This window comes from Lobosporangium transversale (genome assembly GCF_002105155.1).
Source record: "Lobosporangium transversale strain NRRL 3116 chromosome Unknown BCR41scaffold_11, whole genome shotgun sequence".
NCBI classification, from domain to species: Eukaryota; Fungi; Mortierellomycota; class Mortierellomycetes; order Mortierellales; family Mortierellaceae; genus Lobosporangium; species Lobosporangium transversale.
The window spans coordinates 407,721-425,699 of NW_019028989.1; the positions used below are offsets into that span (position 1 = coordinate 407,721).

A 17,979-nucleotide genomic window follows, 5' to 3' on the forward strand; every position below is an offset into this window, starting at 1 on the left:
ACCATGTAAAATAACTAAAAAAAAAAATACTACGTCCGTTATAACTAAGATATATTTAAATAAGAGTGGAGTTTTGTGTATTTCATTCATTTAAATGATAGTTCTATAAATTTTTCATCTTCCTAGTCAGCGCATCCTTCTACTATTCTCGCCAGTAAGAGAATTTAGAGAGCGGCATCGATTGTCGTTGATGGTTGTCATGCTTATTTATTCTCTTTTTTTTTTTTTTTTTTTTTTTACTTCTTCGCCGTTTATTTTACTTGGTCTTAACAAAACGAAGTTTGCCTGGTGAGTATTTGAAGTTGTCAGCATAGACTTTCTTCCTGAAAACCCTCTTGTTAGGCTCTTGAACAGTATAATCCCAACCTAAGAAATAAAATATATCCGTGTTAATAGTGTACTCGATAATACTTTCTTAAATCCAATATGCTTCAATGGCATTATAAGATCTCCTGCATTGAATAACAATAATAATAAAAAAATACCTTGCTTGTCGGCAAAGGCAATAGCATCTTCCTTAGTTCTGAATTTCATGGCAAGGGAATGCATATAATCAGAACTATTTTAAGAGAGTGAAAGAATGCAATGGGCGAATGGATTAGTGAATGAAAGAGTAATAAGGTTGTTCGCAAAAAAAATAATAAAAGAAAAGTCAATCCGTACGTTGAAGCCCAGCCAATCAACTCGTTTTCAAAACGTTCAGCTTCAAGCTCAGTGTCAAAGTCAAGTCGCCAATATCCAGTGTTAGCGATTCCGGACTGAGTAGCAGCCTTTGCCTGTTGGTAGATACGGCATGGATGGAAACGAACCTCCTCTAGTTAATATAGGGCCATAGGTAAATTAAGCAGAAAACATTAGCATGGGTATATTTTCACTAATTGCATATATTATTATTTTCTTTAGTCCTTTAGTGATTCTAGTTGCTGTCATGTCCTATTAAAAAACAGAGGCAGAAGAAAAACCCTTCTCCTCCACGTCACTTCATGGTCTGAGCGAGATTGAACTATTTTTCTCCATTATATCCATGCACAACGGAACCATGACATATGACTATCTTTTAACAGATCCTGATACAAAAGCAATTCCTTTTCTTGGATTCATTCCCGCGCTGCATTGGTTATTTCGAAAAGATAAAGAAAAACTCACCAGGAGCACCACTGATGATCTCCGCTTGAAGGGTGGTGGTTGGCTCAACAGCCTCTGTGACGGAAGTTGAGTTTGAGGCTGTTGAAGTTGAGGTTGAGTAGAGCTTGATGGAAGATGAAGCAGCAGGTCTGACGGCAGCAGCAGCAAATGGCACGCGCATAGCCTGCTTGACGAGTAAAGAGGCCGACATTGTGTTAAAGCAAGAAATGATAGTGTGATGCGAATGTGTCGAATGCATGAGGATCTCCGTTTTCGGAGAAGAGTGGTAAGGCATGCGATTAGAAATCTTCCAATCAAAAGATCAAAGCCACACACCTTTGGCGCATCGCCCGACCGTTAAATTTCCATTCAGGAACACCGAGGGGACAAAGCGCAAACACAGGCACAAAGGAACGAGCAGAACAAAAAACTTTCGTTCTTTCTCATTCTCTTCATTCATCATCCCATAGTATTCCAGCAGATTCTTCAGGCTCTAGCTCTTCTTCATCTACATCTCAGGAATAGAAAATAAAAAAAGGGCAAATAAAAAGTAGAAAGTAGCCGACCATGTATCGGGTTACTACCAGATCTAGTAGCGCTTTGTTGGGTATACGGCGACAGCAAACCATTGTTGCTCAGACCACACTAGTCGCACCCTCATGGTCATGGTCAACGACTATGCGCACACTTAAAGCCTCTCCTATTGCAACCACTTCAACAACTGCTGCGACCACCATCAACACACCTCGTGCCTCTCTCTCCACACAAGCAATTCCACTCTTGCGCACCACCAAAGTCAAGACTACGGCTCGTAAATATACATCACAATCCGCAGTTCAAGTTGAAGAAGAGGTATAAAAAAGAAAGCATCCAAGAGGCTTATTTTAATTTTTATTTTTATTTTTCGAAAACATTAATTGAAAACCAATCATGACTCGAGATATTTCCACAATAAATGTTGGGTAAAATAATAACGATGAGGGATTCGGGTTTAAAACGTAATAATAGCTTCCGTTACAATATGGGATGCTATATTTTGATAATGCTTACCCCCTCAAGATGGGGTGGTGGGATATTCGCTATTCATTATTGCGGCCTGGCTGGAAACAACTCGAGCGAAAGGCCAAGACAGAATTAGTACCTCCTGAGAACGCCATGCCTTTTCATTTTAAGATCGGAGGCATTGAGCCAAGGTAAAAAGCATGGGTGACCAATATATTCCTCGATCAATTGTGTGAACAATAGCCATCAATTTCAACTATCCATCTTGTTTTAAGCCCTTTCATCCCTCCTTTTTATATCTCTCTAACTTTTTTTTTTTTTTTTTTTTTTTTTTTGAAAGACTCAAAGACGGCGGAATGTTCGTCCATTTTTCATACGTTCGCCCAAGTTCTTATACCACCCGCGAGGCTCTCAAGGAGATTGAAAGTCGTTGTGAACAGCATTTGATCAGTCATGATCACTACATGTGGTTTAATTTTCAAAAGGTCCGAGCCTTCTTAGTGAAAGGATCACCCTTTTTGGAAGATATGGCTAGTCGATACCCAAACAGCAAAATCAGGATTGAATACACAGGCGAACTAAATGTGGAGGCGATCTACAGTCTATTTAGAAAATATGGCAAGATCGTTGACATTGTCATGATTCCGCCTGTGAAAGACATGCCTGTCAAACAAGCTATTGTCAACTACTCATTCATGCGTGCAGCCACCAGTGCTAAGAGTTGTTTACATGGAGCGGAGATTAATGGCGTCAAAATGAGTGTGACCTATGAACGGACGTTACAAGGGAATGTTATCTGGACCTGGTTGACGAACCATCCTCGATTGAGTGTGCCCTTTGGCGGCGCAATTATTGCAGGTGTATCGCTTTTGATCTTTGATCCGATCCGTGAGTTCAGTATGCATGCCAAGATTACTCAACTATTCAACGTCAATGAATATCCCATCTTGAAGTGGTTGCGAAAAGAGACCATTGGACGTCTTACTCGCGCACCTGTGGACTCTTTGCAGGCTACTGGATGGCGTGAACGAGAACATGATGAAGAAAAGCTCCGCAGTTGGCTACGCGTCCCACCAGGTAATGACAGATGACGTGGTTCACTAAGGTCTCGTTTTCTGTCTTTTTTTTTTTTTTTTTTTTTTTTAGCATAAAACTTCGCTCATATGTTTTTTTTTATATTTGTTCAACATTTTGGATCATAGAATCGTTTGCAATTATTTACGGTCCTCGTGGGGCAGGAAAGACAGAGATGGTGGATTATGTAATTAGGAACAAGAAGAACAAAGTGATCATCCGCTGTGAGGAATTAGCTAATGCTAGGAGTGAAGGCGAGCTCTTGACTAATTTAGCTAAGCAGATCGGATACATCCCTTTATTCCAGTTCATGTCAACGATTAACAACATGCTGGACATGGCTATCACCGCTACAACAGGGCAGAGAGCAGGTAACAAATGAACCACAAGCAAGGAAAAAAAAGTAAAATTTCCACTAGTAAATGATTCTTGTAACTCAAGTTGAACATCATATATCTTTTTTTTTTTTTTTTTTTTTTTTTTTTTTTTCTTTTCTCTTCAAAAACTGATTTGATTTTTAGGACTGTCTGCAACATTTGAAGGCCAGCTCAAGAAGATTCTGGACACATTAACTGCCGCGATTCAAGAGGCATCCCCCACCAGAGACATGTCAAATTTCTCGATCGAGGCGATCATGAAGAAGATTGAGGCAACACTTGAGGAAAAGGCTCGGCGTGAAGAACTAGCCAAAGGAAATTCATGCTCGTCATCTATGCTGACTCAGTCTTTGGAATCTCGTCATAGAGAAACCAAAAAATTAAAGAAAAAGAAAAAAAAGAAGAACCAGGAGGCTGCCATGTGGATTGATCCGGATGAAATCCCAGTCATTGTAATTGATGGATACATGTCTAGAGAAAAAGGACCTCATGCAAAGGAGCTTTGGACTCATCTGGCTGATTGGGCTGCGGTCTTGGTTGAGAATCATATCGCTCATGTTGTTTTTATTAGCAATAATGTCTCTGCATCAAAGCCTTTGGCTAAAGGTAGCGCACAATATCTCACATATTACAGTGTAAAAAACTGTATTTCTAGTATTGATTTCTTATTTGACGATCTTTTTTTTTTTTTTTTTTTTTTTTTTTTTTCTCAGCCTTGCCTAATATGACATTCGAAACGATCATGCTGGCAGATGCAACTTTGGAATCCTCTCTTGAGTTTGTGTATAAGCATTTGGATAGCGAGGAGTACCCAGATCTGATCCAGCCTATTCGGACTATCGGGGGTCGTCTTACCGATCTGGAGTTGTTTGTTCAAAAAATCAAGAGTGGAATCACACCTGAAGGTAAAGATGGAAAGGTAAAAAAAAAAAAGAAGAAGAAAAAGAAAAGACAGAGTCAATAACTAACTGGTGTCTATGCTTTTGTTTTATGTTAATAAATAAATAGATGCGCTCCATGATATTCTGAGTCGTGCTGTGGTTGAGGTCAGGAAAAGTGCATTTGATTTCGACAGTACAGACGGCAGGACTCTAGGCTGGACGCCAATGCAGTTTTGGGTCGTGATGAAACAACTGGTTTCTGGCGAACCTGCCAACTTTAACGAACTCAAGATCCACCCCTTGTTCAAAAACGATGAATCGCCTTTTGGTGCAATGGAACAAGTTGAATTGATATCTATAGTCCATAAAAATGGTAAGAAAAAAGAATCCTAATGAATACGGGGACGACGTTAGTTTGGGAAGAGCGCCATTGACTATAGATGGGTTGAATTTAAAGCGACCTCAACTCCTTTATATTATTGCTATTATTGTGGTTGCTATTGTCTTGTTAGGACGACCTTTTGCACTTCGGCCTGGTAAGCCTATTTATCGTGCTGCATTCCAAGAGATTTTGTCCGACGCAGGATTCAGAGCCGTGATGGATCTTGAGGCAGCTAACTATCTTGAGAAGGAAGAGATGGTCAAAGTGGCCAAATATGAAGCAGAGCTGAAAGATTTATCTAGCCTGTTGCACAAGGATGGATCTTGGATATTTGGAGGTTATAAAGTTCCCAAGGAAGTTGATACCCGAGTCAAGTGGCTAATGAAGAAGTTGGCTGAATCTCATGCCAAGATCGAGAAGTACGAACATGAGGCTTCCGAGGCTAAGAAAGCCGTTGCAAGCTTGAGTTTGACTGTGTAAGCCATAGGAATCTTAATTTCATAGATGACAAAGATAATAAAATAGACATATAGTAATTAATCCTTACTAATATATCCATGCCGTACTTTGGTGGATCGTGCGCTCACGAAGACAATGGAGACAGAAATCCAAGTTGACTCATGCTAATTTAGGTGCCCCAGGAATGCCTCTATCGGCATATGATCAACAGAGCGGCTCTAGACAATTGATTTTCATTATTCTAATCTACTTTGTTTTGACAGCTTGCTTTCCATCTGTCATATTCTCTCCAAACATTACTCTCAACAAAATGCTTTCTCACATCATGTTCAAATATTGTTGCTGTGACTCTGCGGTCTATGGACGTTATCTTTGAAAGAGAGGGAAAAAGGTATACTGCTTCTTTTCTCTAAATTACATGAGAATATAACGGCTGTTAAAGCAACTGATACAGGTCTTTTCCTATGACGCACTTTTTCTTCTTTTGGTTGTCTTTAACGCGTAAATGCAAGGAAGGAGAAACCGAATTTGTGCCAAAATAAAAGGGTATTTCTCAGCACTTCAAGGCTTCTGTACTTGAACGGTTCAGATGAGGTAGCCACCGGCTGGTGCCACCGGCTGGTGCCACCGGCTGGTGCCACAACCACACAGGCTATCGCAGGCTATTTTTCAAACCCACAACTTCTTGCAACTCGTGCTTTGCTATGCAAATGAGTTTGAGAGGCATAGAATGAGAATCTGATCACGGAGACGGTAAGGGGGACAGTCGTGTCTTTTTCATACTTATTCTTCTAATTTTGTTAAACAGTCGTTTCCTTTTTCATAGTTGATACTCTTTAGTTTTCATATCTAGCATGATATGAAAATTCCCTTTTACTTAATAGTATAATCAAAAGATCACCCATAGATTTGTGACCTAATAAAGGCTTGGACTCGATTGCTCCATCTATCATATTTCATATTTAGTAATCTCTCGTGTAGGCAATAATACCGTAAAAGAGCCTTCCTCTTCTCTGTCTTCTATATAGGATGAGAGGTACAAACTCCTTGAGGGCAGGTTAGGGACTACAGGTTTTGCAACAGAATAGGATAAGATAGCAGATAGACACGCCAAAGATACGTGTATGCGCATCACACAGCAATGATTCTATAATTTCATTGACATCTAACAGCGCTTCTTAGGTATATTAGAGGAACTTTGAGAGAACACTATAGAATAGTATATTGAGGTTTGGCATCAAACACGCGGGTTTTGATGATGAAGAGGTTATGGAATAAAAAATAAAAATAAAAAAAAAAAAAAGAATAAGTAAACCTGTATGATCTTTTTTGGAATACTTGAACGCTTGTCAAGTAGATTAACAAATGCAAAAGGAAGGAAAGTGAAGGAATAAAAATAAAAAATAAAAAATAAAAAATAAAAAATAAAAAAGCGCGGTCTATAGGTTACAGGTATCTTAAAAGAAAGAAAGAAATAATATGACATGACATGATGTGAGCGTTTTGATAAAAAAAATAAATAGCTCGAGAACGCGAAATTGAATACATAAAAGAAAAAAGGAAATGGAAAAGGGTGTAATTATTTTGCTAGAGGCGGTAAGAATGAACCGGTACCCCTTCAAGACTGCGAATATGGTTGATTGGATCCGCTTCCATTGACTGATTTGGTTAACATGTCAATGAAGCTGGTGGCCGTACTGATATTCGTGCCAGTGGATAAATCTGGGCTCGGCTCTGAGGAGTCCTTTGGAAGTAGCGAGGAAGATTGATGAGCTAAATCTTGTTGTTTGGGTGACGATAATGATATTGATGTGGAGAATGTAGGTATTGGTGCGGGTGAAGGCGCTTGGATGGGTGTGGATGAAGGTGCAGGTGTGGGTGCGGATGTGGATATAGGTGTGGGCGTGGATGTAGATATAGGTGTGGGCGTGGATGTAGATATAGGTGTGGGCGTGGATGTAGATATCGATGTGGATGTGGATGTGGATGTGGGAGCTACAGCGATAGGTAAGGTCCCTGACTGCGAATAATTTCCGATCAAAGCTTGTAGTTGTTTCATTTTCTCTTGCGATTTGAGCTGCTCCTGTTCCATGGCTGTTTTACATCCCTCAATATTTTGAGATCGGCTCTTAAGCTCATCACATATGATCTGTTCTCTAGTCTCAGCAGCCTTTAGTTGTGCGGCTGCTTGCTCAAGTTCTTCATCCAACTTTGCGATCGCCTTATCAAAAGCACGCCTTTCATCATATATCTTCATGTTCTCGTCTTCCAAACGCACCAAACTCTTCTTGGCTGCTGCCAATGCTCTCTGAATATCGCGGATAGAATTAGCGGACTGTGCACCCATAGGCATATCCAGTTTATGATCTTCCAAGTTAGGGACTTCTGAGGTTGCCATGCTCTCAGATTCTGCTCGATCGTCAGCTTTGGATCCTGATCCAGTGTTCAAGTCAGAGGTAACATTACTATGAGCCCGCATCTTTTTCTTTTGGCTTTGATACGCATCCCACTTCTTCATCTCCCATTCGAGACGCGCTTCAAGTCGTTTCACTTCATCTGTAGATGCAGCTTTGGCAGAGAGGTAGAGCGCTTGTGATTCTCTTAGTCTCTTATCCATTTTCATAGCTAGTGACTTGGTCTCAGCCAGCTGGGTTTGTAGTGAAGAATAGATTTCTTGCGCAGATTTACTCTCTACATCTGGTGAGAGTTTTACTACGCTTGTACTACCATCGCTTTTGATAACTGATGATGACGTCGAAGGTGAACGTGTAATAGATAATTCAGACAGATGCTGTTGCTGAATATGGGATGAAAGTTCCATTAAATTGGGGAAACTTTGCTGACAACCATTCCATTCACATTGAATAGCAGAACTCTGTTGATGTTGGTTACTGGATAACTCCTTTCCCGCATTATAACCATTAATTTCAGGCTTCTGTGGCTCTGTAACCGAAGGGACTAATGGTTGCTGTGATGACATATCATTTGAAACTGAGGTAGAAGGTTCGTAAAGACCAGAGCCTATAACAAGAAAAAACACCAAAACAAAGATTTAGTTGGTTAGTCAGAAATGCAGTATTAAATAACTTTCGCTATTTCTGCACTTGTGGAGACCGCTAAGCAGTTACCATTTATATCACCCTGCATGATAGCTGCTAAGATATGAGGATCCTTTATCACTATGCCTTGTTCTGGATGTGCCAATCTTTGTTGTTCAAGCATATGTTCTGGGATGAAAAGCGCTTTTGCAATCCCGTTTAGAACATCTATTGCCAAGAACAAGCTTCCTGAGGCCCCTGTCTGCTTCTTAATTTCAATAAGCCATGCATCTGAGGTTCTAAGTATAGAGTCTTCATCTAGATCTGATTTTGATAAATATTATATGCCAATTATGCCAATGTCAATATCTTTTCTCTTTCGAGCTGCCCTTATTCTTTTCCATATCATAACAATAAACGGTTTGCGAACCTGGCTTCTTCGGATTCCTTAGGAATTTCAAAAGCTCCGTGCGCATGACAGCATCGCTCACTAGGGTCGATTTTTCGATGACGGATCTAAAAAACGCCTTTTCATTAGAATTGTCCAGACTCAGTAGCCGAAATGTTGCTTGTCCCTGCCCATTGTTGGCAGTGCCCAAAGGCTGTCTCCTGGCATGGTATTTGACAGCTTGATCACGATTATGTGTGTGATCCCCAGCCTATGAATAAAAATTCAAGTCAACAAACGAAACGAGGGAGATTTATGAAAATCAGACTCACAAAAAAATGAGCTTCAACACTCCACTTAGCCTTCATCTCACCTTTGCTCGTTTCGCATCGTCTGTGTTGGTAGCATCCTGATTCGAAGCATTCTGGAGACCAGAGTCAAGCTTGTTTGGATCTGTTATGGCCTTGTGGCCAATGGCTTCAGAGGTAGCTTTTCTTTTGAGAGATTTTGAGGGATCGTATCTGGCATAAGCTGGGCGAACATTAAACGGATATGGTATGGGATGATAATAGCTACCATGCGAAGAAGAGAGGTGACGTGGGAAGGCAGGATATGGTCCTGTATCAAAGAATTGGGACGTATAGGGTCCTGAAGAACTTCCATGAGGAATATATGGGTGAGTAAACCTCGGCTTTGAAAAGCTCGATAAGGATGAATGCCGTAGTGATTGTTTATGTGGCGTTGCCCCTGTTGTGTGGTCCAGACGAGAGCTGAAACCTTTGTGAACATCCTGCCATGTATCTGCACCATTAGATCTATCAATTGACCGCCGACGCTGAGGGCGCCTTTCTTCCTGTCTGCGTTCAAATTCCTCGATAAGTTCTTGACCAAGTATGTTTTGCTCCGGTTCCCAAGAATCCTCATATCCTTTCCCCTGTGCATCTTCTCCTTGCCATCTGATCAAATACTCAACGACCCCAGTCTCCGCATTAGTTCTTTTTTCGAGGATTTTCTCGACCAGGCAGATGTCCTGAGTGAATGTTTCTGACATTTTTCTTTCTTTTCCCTAGCCTCAAATTATCCCCACACTGACAATCCAGGCGACGGGGTGCTTACAAAGAGTCAGAAACAGGATGGCAGATACTAAATATAAAGACTTTGAAAGTTAGAGAAAAGCTTTAGTGTAAAAAGAAATATTGTATTTCAAATTCTTGAAGGAACGCTATCTTGATTTCTTTGTTGATAACTCAACAATACAACCAATTGTCATTTATTGTCACTAAGGTACTGATTTATGTGCGCTTTGTTCATTCTTTAAAAGCTTATTCTTACTATGAAGCAATAAAAGTTCTTGCTGTTCAAAAGGTCGAGTAATACGAGCACAACCCTTGGTATCGTTATTGAGATGAAGAAAGATGATTGGGGGAATTATATAAGTCCAAAAGCGCGATGAACAAAGTAAGGCGTGATCAACAGAGTAAGGATGATGCGATGCCTATTTTTTTATAAGCGCAGTGAAAAACTCTAGGCAGTAACGGTCTTAGAGGAGAAATAAATCAATCAATTTGGGTTCAGTATAATAATAGCCTAATATACGTCACCATGTGACTGCTTCTCAGTTAATTTAAAGCAAGACATATTTTAAAAATGTATTGACGCCTTTTTCGCAAGGAAATATTCGCACAAAAACTACTCTATGCAACTTCGCAACCAAGGACAGACTGCAGACCACCAACAAGGTGAAGACTTCCCGTTACCAATACTTGGACCTGATCTACTCCTTGCTCGACCTGACTCTTGACATAGTCATCAACCCAAATGACAGAGTGTTCTATCGATGGAAGCACCGTCGTATTCACCTGGTCTGCCTGCTGTGTTCCAGATTCCAAGCCAGAAGCTAGTGCAAGCTGTCGGGTCCAACATTCTGCTAAGGTTTTCTGGGTCGTAAGTTCGGGATCGATTGGGGCAGTGTTGTTCACTAGATCCCCTTTATACGTATTAGAAGCAAATGTGATAGTCGGAGTGAAAACTGCTTGATCAAAATGAACCACAGAATGGATCTTGGCCAAAGGCCCTAAAAGCTTGTCACCGTCTCTAGGCCCTGTGCAATTAAAAATGAGGACTCTCTTGACAGTTCTATATCATGAACCGAACGATTAATTTTCAGATTCACGTTAGCTCTAATAGGAAATATTTAGGTTGCCATTATAGACATTGTTATTCTGCCATCACTATCTTTGCGTAATCGCCATACCCGTGGAGATTTGACTGACTGACATCTTTGAACCAAGCTGCGCAAACTGTAGTGCTCTCAGCAGTATGCGCTCCATCAAAGAACCATTTTATTTTGGGCTTATCATCCCTGACCATGATCTGGCCACGGCCTGGCCACCGGGCATTTGTAAGGCCTTTGATAAACGCCTTGGGAATCGATTCATTAGATTCTTCGATTTTATCTCCCAGCACCTTTTCGATCCAAATGCGACAGATGGCGCTAGCTAGAGCGGCATTTGATACTTGATGCTTCCCATTTAAACCAATTGTCACATCACCCAACTCTACATTTGAAAAAGGAGGGATAATCTTGAAAAACTCTGCCTATAGCATGATGACATTCACCAATCAGAAAGAGGAAGTTTAGCAGCCTCGATTTGGTTTTTTGGTAAACTATAGTTCGTTAATTGGATAATTGCTTCCTACCCCGAGTTCCTCAGCTCTACTTTTAAGGACACTGAGACCTTCTTCGGGCTGTTCAGTTGTGATAGCAGGGACGCCCCGTTTAAAAATACCCCCTTTGTTCCATGCGATTTCTCCCAATGTCGATCCCAGTACCGAAACGTGATCAATACCCAATGCTGCTACAGCACAAACCACAGGCTTTATAATAATGTTGGTTGAGTCATATGTACCACCTATACCAACCTCCATAATGGCCGCATCGACCTTTTCTTGTTTGAATACATGAAAAGCCAATGTGGTTAAGTACCGGAAGTAACCAGGCTTTGATTTATCCTATTCCTCAAAAAAAAAAAAAAAAAAAAAAAAAAAAGAGAAGTTAGTCATCAAAAATGGTCTTTCTTGGCAATGATTTTCTACCAGATAACCATAGATGACAGCCATATCGATTATGTGCTGCAAATTATGAATGGCTATCATAATCGTCTGCCAAATACACTTGTCATAATTTTTCCCATACAAGCGAGGAAGGAATGTCACTAACGACACTCTTTTTTTTTTACTTACGCCACTGGATTCGAAACGATCCCAGATCTCAAAAAAGTACTTTGCAAACAACTCCTGACTGAGGGGTACCCCATTAATCCTAATCCTTTCCCTGACTTCCATCAAGTGTGGCGACGTATACAATCCTGTGACAAGGAATGAATAAATTAGATATTGATCAATACACTTTTGGTTAGTCCAGTCCATTCATTTCATGAATAGATCTTGAAACTTACCAGTTTTGATCTTCTTCGAGCCTTCATAATTCCTGAGGATAGACTCGGTTAAGGCACAGGTTGAACCTTTGCCTTTGGTGCCAGTGACATGGATTAAGTTAAGCTCATCAAAATCCTCAGGCTATGAAACAAAAAAATAGCAGTCGTCAGTTGCATTTTGTTTTTATAAGCATTATTACTATAATCATTATTATTAGTGTTTTTTTACTTGGTATCCAGTCCGCGCGACAAAGTCAAGCATCTGTGGTAGCGACGCTTTTGTTGACTTCTTGGAATCATTAAGTGCAGCAAAGTTTGTCTGCAATCCATTGAGCTTGTTAACAGCATCCTGGATACAGGAGATGAAGAAGGAATATTTAAAAAAACAGCATTGTAAGAATAAACCACAGGGGATATCTTAAAATAAGATTTACATCGATATCTCAATAAAAGTAATTATGTACAGCGTAAGACCGAGGCATCGGGGCAGCAAACGTCTTTATACGTTTATTCAACAGAGCGTGGCGATCTTGTTGTAGAAACTCAGTCCGAGTTGAATAATTTTGAAAAATGAATAAATGTGTCGTTGTCGCAATGGATCCAGAGCGTCTAATCAGTCGACAATGGGGAATTGGAATGGTGCGAGTAGAAAAGAGGAGAGGAGAGGAGAAGGACGAAGGGCCTCGATGAAATGTAGAAGCAGAAGCGACACACGTGTTAGAGACACGAAACAAGGGGTGCAGTTGCCGTGAAAGCGGTATTGGGGATGAGATTGGGGAACGGTGGCAGAACAGCGCACGAGTCCTGTGGCGGACAATGAACATGGCGCGTTACAATAGGCAAGGCGTAGAAGACGTAATAGAGATTGGGGTTGTGTATAAATCTGCTTTTCTACAAGGATCAAAGCCACGATAGCCCAATTGATCTTTGATCCAACCGTGCCAATGCATATGGCAGATTATGTAAGCCGTAGTAGACAGGCATAACAACAAATAACAACAAAGACAGTATCTGCAAAGCGCTCTTGTAACCCAGGCTCGTCTTTAACTTTTTTTATTGTTGATGAGCATCTTTGAACTGTATGGATTTGTACATCGAGATAAGGTAATGTCGAGATAGTCATGACGAAAAACATCTTGCAGAAGACATTATATCGACAGCTTTAAGATCACTGATAGTCAGGACAATACTACTCCCTTTGTGGTAGCAGCAGCAATTGATGCTTTGTGGGTATAGGTTTTTTTTAACAAATTAGGAAGAGCACTTTTTTATTTTTGTTAGTGCTTCAGCACTTGGTGCCATTGAGCAGTAGAGACACATCGTATGTCGACTTGTGATTACACATTGTGCCTTCCAGAAATATTGACAAAGCAGCCACTTTCAATCAATTTGCTTGATTTAATAGAGAGAATGCAAAGTGTTTATGATGATTTTAATTTTGATATAAAAAAAAAAAAAGATAGATGGTCTACTTCGTACTCCTTTTCATCTGAATGATATTTATCTAAGGTTGTGTCTTTAATGTCACCTTGATACCCATGGCCATGAGTTCCGTTGCAAGGTATCGGAACACATAGGGCAATGCGATCTGATCGATACCTGATGATGTTTGGCAGGCTCGGCACTCAATCTCACGCACACTAGACAGGGATCCCGAAGCATGCGCAGAGATAGGTGATGTGATACTTCCACACCTTGTGCATACATGGCAAAGTGAATAGTCTGAACAATTCATCAAGCGATCCTGCAATAAAAAGGAAGTTCCGTGTGCAAGCAGCGAATCACGTTCCATCTCTCCGAAACGGATTCCTCCTGCACGCTTACGACCCTTGACAGGCTGCATCGTCAAGTTGTGGACCGGACCTGTCGTACGCACCTGGTACTTATCAGAAACCATGTGACGAAGACGTTGATAGTAAACCACCTACATGAAAAAGCAAAAAAAGTAAAAAAAAGTCAGACAACCATGACTCTGTTTTATCCTGCTGCAATACAATCAGAACTAAGAACGCAAACTTACCCCAAGATAAATATCAACTTTGAACTCTTCTCCTGTGATACCACTGTACATAGGCTCGTTACCATGGTAGTTATATCCGGCAGCCCTGAGTTGCTCTCCAAAATAATCTGCTGCTGTGAATTGCTCATTAAAAGTAAAGGGCGTCGCATCCTGTGCAATTCCATGAAGTGCGCCACTCTTTCCTGCCAAACTTTCCACAAACATTCCGATTGTCATACGTGAAGGGAAAGCATGAGGGTTGATAATGACATCAGGCTGGATACCTGATTCTGAAAAAGGCATATCGACTGCCGGCCATTTTTGTGAACAAACTCCCTTCTGTCCATGACGAGATGAAAATTTGTCTCCAATAATGGGTGAACGTGTGATGCGAAGCTTAATGTGGATCTTCTGGAGCTCAGTGTCACCATTATCTGATCCTAAAAGGCGGACTTCATCAACAATACCTTCCTCCATGCTCTTGTACTTCTTGATCGAAGTCTTGCCCGTGGTATCGTCAATGTAAGCACAGAGAGGATCGCCTTCCCTTAATGTGACTCCAATAAACGGAAGACCATCCTTATCCAGCTTTTCTCTCCAAGCGCGCGGGGCATCTAAGCCTAGGCCAAAGTGGTGAAGAATAGGTTCTCCGCGAATCCTAAAGTCGCTTAAATCCACAATCTCAGACTTGTAGATAGTACCATAACCAAATCCACGCTCATGTGAAGACTTGTTCAAGATCATAGCATCCTCCATATCATAACCAGTATACGAGATGACAGCGACAACAGCATTCATACCGTTGGGGAATCCATCCATACCATAAGTGTCATGAAGTGCGGGGCGGACAACAGGTGTTTGTCCAGTCTGCAGACGGTACATCTTATTATCGGTACGATACTTGATGGCAGTAGAAGGCGTTCCCATTGCCTGTTTACCCATTTGACACTGGTACATATTACGAGGAGACTGGTTAAAGTCTGAGAAGGGCGTCAAGTTGGCCAGAATACTAAGCATGCTTGTGGGGGCGAGCTCCTGATGTGTACTCTCGCCAGGACGAACTTCGTCGTCCATACAGGCGATTTCCATGTAAACTTGCTCAAACGACCCAACCATGTCGGTTTTACCATTGGCCAGGTAGCGTACCGGGCGCATCATACGTGCTGGAGTAGAAAAGATGTAAAGACCAGGATACTGACCGCCTTGCGAGACAGGGACATATCCCAGTTCGAGATCGAGTGGAACGGCTCCTTGGTATGCGCCACTAACTTTATACTGACGAAGAGCATCAGCAACTTCTTTGGCCTTCTGTGATGAGCAATATCCAACAATACGTCCATCCAACTGGATAACTACTGTGTTCTGACCGTTTGCGGGGACCAAGGTCTGAGACACTCCCAATGATGCCAATATTGAGGGCAGACGAGAGACGTTAGCTGGCTGTGTGATAACTTTACAGGTGTGAGACAGGTGATTTAATAAACCACAAGGCGAACCATCGGGAGTGTGAACTGGACACAAGAAACCCCAGGCCTCTGGAAGCAGCTTACGAACAGTGGTAGTCTTGAGTTCGGCAAAGAAAGAACCACGATGGATACAACGGAAGTGAGCCAGAAAACGATAAAAGTTGAGCTTTTCAGCAACGATGGTGTAACCAGTTGCTTGCTGCAAATCCAGACCCGTATTTGATACCAAGTTTCCAGTGGCTAAGAAATAGGACATTTTTTGACCAATATCCTGCAAACCCGAGAGCTTCTGAAGTGTTTTTGTGAAGTAATGGTCTATTGGGTAAGAAATTACGTATTAGCCTATCGCACAGACGCATATCATACAACTGTTACAGACCCTAGTTCTCCTTAGACTAACTACTTGAATAAACTTACTATCCAAAAAGTCGACGCCCGCAAGCTTGCGACGAACATCCTGGTTGATCTGTGCTCTAATGCCGTTCAGCCAATCTTCAATCTTCTCCTTGATAATGGCGCCGTACAAATGTCCGCCCAAGAGCACTTCTTGATGCTGAGGAGAATCTGGATTATCGGGTGCACACTCACCAGCGACAAGAGCATAGACCTTGCGAATCATGAAGCTGGAGAGGAAATATCGCAAAGAAACTATATCAGCACTTTTGATCAAATTGACAATACGCTTTTCCTTTTTTCTTGATTCCATCGATGGCATCATTGAAGCAATCTGCATATATTTCCCTTCCTTACATTAAAAGATTAAATTTGTCCCGGTTATTCTTCAAGTGAACAAGGATGATCTTGCGAAGCAACCCCTCACCAACCTCGACATCAGTGTGATCTTCAGGAAAACCCATGACGACTCTGAATTTATCTCCAAGGTAGGCCAAACACTGCTCGCGCGTATGAAGAGCATATGTTTTGAAGCTGCGAAGCATAAGTTCAACACGGTCTGTTAAGAAGGTGTTGCCCAAGTCACCTAACATAATACTGTCGAAAATCTCCTTATCCGAGGTCTCAATTAATGACTGCCGGAGCATTATAAAAAAGAAAGATTAGCCTGTTTCCTGAATATATGTCATCATCCTAACAACATCGCTTCATAATCACAACCCTAACCTTCAAAATCAACATAGTAGGGACTAGGTATTCCTGCTTTCTCCACGCAAATCTGAGCATGCTACCTCCATCGGTCAAATAGTGGACAGTGTTGGTATGAGAAGTTTGATCAGGTCTCGCACATCGGATGGCTGTACCGTAGCTAGAGTATGTAGGCCCACGGTTGGTGAAACTGGAGCGGATCAAGGCGATGACGTGGTTGCGGCGTGGAACGATCAATAGACGAATTAACTTTTCAATTCCGTTGACTAGAAAGTATCCTCCAAACTCTTCTGATTCTTCATGATGCTTGATAAGCTCCTTTGGGAAAGCGCCATCCAGATTGCATCGGTTGGATCGAATCATGACCGGTACCAGACCCATATCACGATTCTCAACAACAACGGGTCCATCGTTGACACGCCATGCAAGCTTAACTTGCAATTTTCCTTTATAGGTGTTGAGTCTTTCTCTAGCCTATACATGTAAAAAGCTTACTCTGTTCAGTAATCAAAGTCTTAATTTATGCCTTTTTTTTTTATTTTTTTTATCAAGCTTGACAAGTGGGTGGATACCTCGGTGGGATAGATCTGGCGAGTTTTTGAGTAACGTTCTTTTTCAGAGAGCATGGGCTTGCTTAGTGAGATTTCATCCACCCAGTCTATTCCAAGGATTTTTCATCAGAATTGATTGAGTATTAAGTTCCCTCAATTTACAATAAAAAACTGATCAACTGTTGCATTATTCTTTTAAGACATACAAGTCAACTTATTGCCAAGTCCACCGCCATGTTTATCGAACACAGCCTTGGGGCCGATATCCTCGATGGCTAAGTCAAGTAGACCTGTCTTTGAGCCAGCGCCAAACTCTGTTAGGGCATTGAAAGCCTCAATATGGGGTGCCACCAACTCCTGCAGAGCCGGCGTCTGGAAAGACTTGTCAGAAGGGTTCTTGAAAATCCGCTCCCTCTCCAACGTATTGAACTTTGCATTTGGTGGCATGGTGGAAGGATAATATTAGGCGATGAGAAGGGTGAAGCCCGAGCACAATGAAGAGCTGTAGGGCAATGGACGAAGGATAGGTAAACTGGGTGGGGTGGTGCCGAAAAGGATAGGTATCACACATTAAAAAAAAAAAAAAAAAAAAAAAAACAAATTAATATAAGCCACAGCAGCATCGTGATCACGTGGTAGATTTGTCCTTTCGAGTTTACAAGTGCAATGAACATAAGACATCAACGATAACTGGTTGTT

General features: G+C 41.4%; 5 protein-coding genes across 5 annotated transcripts; 1 reads left to right on the forward strand and 4 right to left on the reverse strand.

Annotated features, from left to right (window-relative positions):
- Nucleotides 1-26: 26 nt before the first annotated feature.
- Nucleotides 27-1,382, reverse strand: BCR41DRAFT_22011 (ETC complex I subunit conserved region-domain-containing protein). The gene is made up of 4 exons (XM_022020006.1): nt 1,147-1,382; nt 685-814; nt 486-559; nt 27-366 (listed from the first exon to the last, which is right to left on the reverse strand). Exons 1-4 carry the CDS (start codon nt 1,334-1,336, stop codon nt 257-259), a joined length of 504 nt encoding a protein of 167 aa, XP_021883097.1. The 5' UTR covers nt 1,337-1,382; the 3' UTR covers nt 27-256.
- Nucleotides 1,383-1,532: 150 nt separating this feature from the next.
- On the forward strand, nt 1,533-5,368 carry BCR41DRAFT_320533 (RNA12 protein-domain-containing protein). Its single transcript, XM_022021399.1, has 8 exons — nt 1,533-1,977; nt 2,134-2,318; nt 2,468-3,204; nt 3,330-3,572; nt 3,723-4,184; nt 4,292-4,483; nt 4,587-4,832; nt 4,972-5,368. Exons 1-8 carry the CDS (start codon nt 1,693-1,695, stop codon nt 5,319-5,321), a joined length of 2,700 nt encoding a protein of 899 aa, XP_021883098.1. The 5' UTR covers nt 1,533-1,692; the 3' UTR covers nt 5,322-5,368.
- Nucleotides 5,369-6,624: 1,256 nt separating this feature from the next.
- On the reverse strand, nt 6,625-10,231 carry BCR41DRAFT_420770 (hypothetical protein). The gene is made up of 5 exons (XM_022029940.1): nt 10,059-10,231; nt 9,100-9,882; nt 8,769-8,997; nt 8,429-8,662; nt 6,625-8,321 (listed from the first exon to the last, which is right to left on the reverse strand). Exons 2-5 carry the CDS (start codon nt 9,775-9,777, stop codon nt 6,919-6,921), a joined length of 2,544 nt encoding a protein of 847 aa, XP_021883099.1. The 5' UTR covers nt 9,778-9,882; nt 10,059-10,231; the 3' UTR covers nt 6,625-6,918.
- A 124-nt stretch (nt 10,232-10,355) lies between these two features.
- BCR41DRAFT_350113 (Mur ligase) lies at nt 10,356-13,007 on the reverse strand. The gene is made up of 7 exons (XM_022023607.1): nt 12,628-13,007; nt 12,393-12,512; nt 12,185-12,305; nt 11,970-12,094; nt 11,427-11,738; nt 10,981-11,324; nt 10,356-10,862 (listed from the first exon to the last, which is right to left on the reverse strand). Exons 1-7 carry the CDS (start codon nt 12,985-12,987, stop codon nt 10,421-10,423), a joined length of 1,824 nt encoding a protein of 607 aa, XP_021883100.1. The 5' UTR covers nt 12,988-13,007; the 3' UTR covers nt 10,356-10,420.
- Nucleotides 13,008-13,608: 601 nt separating this feature from the next.
- Nucleotides 13,609-17,839, reverse strand: BCR41DRAFT_334476 (hypothetical protein). The gene is made up of 7 exons (XM_022021933.1): nt 17,487-17,839; nt 17,302-17,387; nt 16,748-17,203; nt 16,379-16,656; nt 16,046-16,251; nt 14,184-15,943; nt 13,609-14,087 (listed from the first exon to the last, which is right to left on the reverse strand). Exons 1-7 carry the CDS (start codon nt 17,725-17,727, stop codon nt 13,668-13,670), a joined length of 3,447 nt encoding a protein of 1,148 aa, XP_021883101.1. The 5' UTR covers nt 17,728-17,839; the 3' UTR covers nt 13,609-13,667.
- Nucleotides 17,840-17,979: the final 140 nt, after the last annotated feature.